We start from the raw sequence: 4,526 nt of genomic DNA, 5'->3' as shown, positions 1-4,526 counted from the left end.
CGCCGGCCTGCAGGTTCCACAAGCTGGAGAAGTGGCGGCGGCCTTTCTTCCGCGTGCTGCAGGTCTACCCGAACGCATCGGTGCTGCTGCCGGCTTTCTACAACACGCGCAACACCGACGTGTCCATCCGCGTCAAGTACGTGCTGGACGACTTCGAGTCGCCGCAGGCTGTCTACTACTTCCACCCTCAGTACCTGGTCAACGTGTCGCGCTACTGGCTCAGCCAGGGCGTGCGTGCCAAGCGCATCAGCACCGGCCTCATCCTGGTCTCGGCGGCGCTCGAGCTCTGCCAGGAGGTGCACCTCTTCGGCTTCTGGGCCTTCCCCATGAACCCCTCGGGGCTCTACATCACGCACCACTACTACGACAACGTCAAGCCCCGGCCGGGCTTCCACGCCATGCCCTCTGAGATCTTCAACTTCCTGCACCTGCACAGCCGCGGCATCCTCCGTGTGCACACGGGCACCTGCAGCTGCTGCTGATGGACCGCCTCCCACTCCCCCCTCCTGGCGGGGGCTGGAACTGCAGGCCAGGTAGTGAGAGGACCTTGTGTGGAGGGTGCCCCCAGCCTCAGTGTTCGGCTTCGTGCTGGGGTCCCAGGGGCTCCCCCGGCAGCAAGGGTGGGAGTCGCCAGGGCAGAGGCATTGCTGGACTGCGTTTCCTGGGGCTCCAGCCGTTGGGAGCATGCTGCTGGACGGCACCCTTTTCAGGGGATCCCCGGGGCTGCCCGTGACTAAAGCACATTTCCACCCTCTTTGAGCCATCCTGCGAGCACAACTGTAGCGGCCTGCTCTCCCTGCAGGTGCGGAACGCGGAGACGGGACTTTGGAGCATAGTCAGGCCTGATTTCAGACTTTTCGGGTTCCTGACCTTCCTACTGAGGCCTCAGCCACGTCTTGCTGTCCTGAGTGCTTCCTGGTCAACCCAGAGGCCAGCTCTTTTCTGCAGAACAAGAGGGACTCAGAGCGGCTGGCCTTGGGGGCATAGCTCCAGGCTAAGTTTGGTCCCGGCTGCCATGAATTAGGATCAACTGGCTAGGACACCCACCTTGCCCTGCAGACACTTCCTGGGACACCCCAGTTGCTGTCCTGGTGCCTCCAGGCCCAGTCGGCCTTGGCTGTTTTGATGAGAAGGAAATAAACCATACCAGCCATTTACACCAAGGTTTCCGAGCCCATGGTATCGACTCAATAGGTGCTCAGCAATTTGCTCCCCCTTCTGCCTCCGTGTTTTCAACTCCTGGCTGTAACCAGGAGTTATTTATAAGATCTCTTTCGCTGTACCTTCCCCAACACAGCAGACTCCTGCTATATCCAGTTCCCGCTCCAGCTGCAACGTGCTGGCAGCAGAGGCGGAGCTACAGAAATAGCGCCTCTGGCAATTAGTTTTAAATTACTGAATAATCATGCGCAGCTGGCAAAGGGGACAGGAGCTGCTCAGGGGTGCCGGCCTCCCTCTCCCCGCCGGACACAGTGCCCAGGGCACGTGCTGTACCTGCCATGCCCTAGAATCTAGCGGCTCTCAACCTGTGGGTCACAACCCCGTTGGGGGGGTTGAACGACTCTTTCACAGGGGTCGCCCGATTCATCACAGTAGCAAAATGATAGTGATGAAGTAGCAACGAACATCATTTTATGGTTGGGGGGTCCCCACCACATGAACTGTATGAGAGGGTCGCAGCATTAGGAAGGTTGAGAACCACCGCCCTTGATTCATTCCTTGGGGGGCAGGCACAGTGGTGGGAGTGAGTCGTGGCCTCTGACAGAGCCTCATCGGGGCTTCCACAGTGAAGGGGACACTTCCTGTCACACAGCCTGGTGACCGCACCCATGGACTCCCCAGGCTGGAGCTTCCATGCCTCGGCCGCAAAGGGTGGTCCCGTGGCATTTCATATCCGAACCACTGTGGCGTCTGCCACCTCAATTTGCCGGTACCTCGCAGTAGTTGCTGTTCGTACTATCCGTTCAGATCTGGCTCAGAGGGACCCCGTGTACCACAGGGCAAAACACCACCCGGTCCTGCCCCGTCCTCATCATTGTTGTTTGAGCCCGTTCCTGCAGCCACTGTGTCCATCATCTCTTTGAGGGTCTTCCTCTTGTTCGCTGCCCCTCCACTGTAGCGAGCATGATGTCCTTCTCCAAGGACCGGTCTCTCTTGACTATGTGTCCCAAGTACGTGAGACAAAGTCTCTCCATCCTCGCCTCCGAGGACCCTCCTGGGTGTACTTTCGGTGAGGTTGATTTGGCGACAGAAAGAAAGAAGGCAAAGGTAGAAAACCGTTTCCGGGGTTTATTTCAGAGCTCCCAGGAGGGAAGGGACAGGAGCATCCTGAGCTCGTGGGTGAGGTTCACAGGCCCCCTTTGGGCCTATGAAGTCACACTGTCTAGGTGAGAGGTGGAGAGTTTTGTAGGCCGGGTCTGGGGGCAGGGAGTAGCTGGGGAATTTTCCACTACAACTTTGCTGTCTGCAGGTCCAGCGCTAAGCAACAGCGTTCAGAGTTATCTGTAATGGTTTGTCTGCTGCACCTGGGCCTGAAGGCCACTGAAGCGGGGAGGGGGGGCGGAAGGGGGCCCTTGCCTCTCGTAGTGTCCGTGAAGTGTTTTCACCAGCTCTATCTCCTCCCCCTCCTGCCCTGCTGACTCCCGCTTCTGCCTGACACTTTCCCCACGCTGTTCTGGCTGTCCATGCAGCTGTGCGTCCTCTTGGCCAACACCATGACTCAGCTGCACCCGTTCTTCTCCAGCCTGCCGCACCCACTGTCCAACGTTCCCAGCATCTGAGGTGTCGGAACATACAGTGGCTTGAGTCAGGCACCTTAGTCGTCAAAGGGACATTTATTGTTTTTGGTACTTTAAAGACGTCTTTTGAGGCAGATTTGCCCAGCGCAGCACGCCATTTGATTTCTGACTGCTGCTTCCATGGGCACTCATTGTGGGTCCAGGTACAATGAAATCCTTCACAACACCAGGCTCTTCTCTGCTTACCAGGATGTTGCTTATTGGTCCAGTTGTGTGTGTGTGTGTGGGGTTGTTTCATTTACATTGAGTCGCAAGCCATACTGAAGACTGCCATCTTTGATCATTATCAGCAAGTGTTTCCGGTCCTGCTTTACTTATCATTTTTTTACCAGGCCCTGTTTCAGAAAGCAAGGTGCCACCTGTGTATCGCAGGTGCGCAGTAGACAATTGTTGGGCTGCCTTAGCTCTCAGCTTTGTAGAACCACAGACTGTTAGTGCTGTCACGGTCTTCATCCAGCCGACCTGCCCTTTTCCCTTCTCCCCTCCTTTTCTCCCTTCATTTCTCTCTCTTTAAAAAAAAATCATTTCATCAGGGGTGCATACAGCTCTTATCACAATCCATCCATCCATTGTGTCAAGCACATTTTGTACCTTTGTTGCCATCAACATTTTCAAAACATTTACTTTCTGCTTGAGCCCTTGATATCAGCTCCTCATTTTCCCACCTTCCTCCCTCCCCCACCCTTCCTCCCTCATGAACTCTTGAAAATGTATCAATTGTTATTATTTTTCATGTCTTACACTGACTGATGTCTCCCTTCACTCACTTTTCTGTTGTCTGTCCCCCAGGGAGAGGGTTATAGGTAGAACATTGTAATCGGTCCCCCCTTTCTCCCTCCACCTCCCCCTTACTCTCCTGGTATCGCTACTCTCATTATTGGTCCTGAGGGGTTTATCTGTCCTGCATTCCCTGTGTTTCCAGCTCTTATCTGTACCCGTGTCCATGCTCTGGTCTAGCCGGATTTGTAAGGTAGAAATGGGGTCATGATAGTGAGGGGTGGGGGCAGGGGAGGAAGCATTAAAGAACTAGAGGAAAGTTGTATGTTTGATTGGTGCTATACAGCACCCTGACTGGCTTGTCTCTTCCTTGTGACCCTTTTGTAAGGGGGTGTCCAACTGTCTACAGATGGGCTTTGAGTCCCCACTCTGCATTCCTCCTTATTCACATAGATATGAGTTTTTTGTTCTGGGTCTTTGATGCCTGATGCCTAATCCCATTGACACCTCATGGTCACACAGGCTGGTGTGCTTCTTCTATGTGGACTTTGTTGCTTCTCAGTTAGATGACTGCTTGTTTATCTTTAAGCCTTTAAGATCCCAGACGCTGTATCTTTTGATAGTCAGGCACCATCAGCTTTCTTCACCTCATTTGCTTATGCACCCATTTTGTCTCCAGCAATCGTGTCAGGAAGGTGAGCATCACAGAATGCCAGGTTATTAGAAAAAAGTGTTATTGCACATCTGCTACCTTTAGACCTAACATATGTATTTATCTAGATCTATTTCTGTATTGTTATATCTTATCTAGATAGACATGTAGGGATAATAATAAGCACAAAAACAAGGCAGAGCAAAACCAAACAACAAAAGAAAACCAAAAAGCCAAACAACAACAACAAAACCAACGACAAAAACAGAAAAGTCTATAAAGAGTTCCAGGTCTGTTTGTTGACCTTTAGGAGTGTTTTCCAGTTGAGTCTGATGGGATGCACGTCCTGGCCCCAAAGT

General features: G+C 53.2%; 1 protein-coding gene across 1 annotated transcript in view; it reads left to right on the top strand.

The window, feature by feature from the left end:
* Window positions 1–1,157, top strand: part of ST8SIA5 (ST8 alpha-N-acetyl-neuraminide alpha-2,8-sialyltransferase 5) — a 69,992-nt gene extending 68,835 nt beyond the window's left edge. Inside the window, exon 8 of the mRNA XM_004703098.2 lies at window positions 14–1,157. Coding sequence (XP_004703155.1) covers window positions 14–482 — 469 coding nt within the window. The 3' untranslated portion in view covers window positions 483–1,157. The remainder of the gene's footprint in view (window positions 1–13) is intronic.
* Window positions 1,158–4,526: the final 3,369 nt, after the last annotated feature.

This window comes from Echinops telfairi, unplaced genomic scaffold (assembly GCF_000313985.2).
Source record: "Echinops telfairi isolate 266 unplaced genomic scaffold, ASM31398v2 ScPeMD7_7400;HRSCAF=8409, whole genome shotgun sequence".
In the NCBI taxonomy this organism is placed as follows: domain Eukaryota; kingdom Metazoa; phylum Chordata; class Mammalia; order Afrosoricida; family Tenrecidae; genus Echinops; species Echinops telfairi.
The sequence above is the reverse complement of the archived record's forward strand: the minus strand, read 5'-3'. Positions and strand labels throughout refer to the sequence as shown.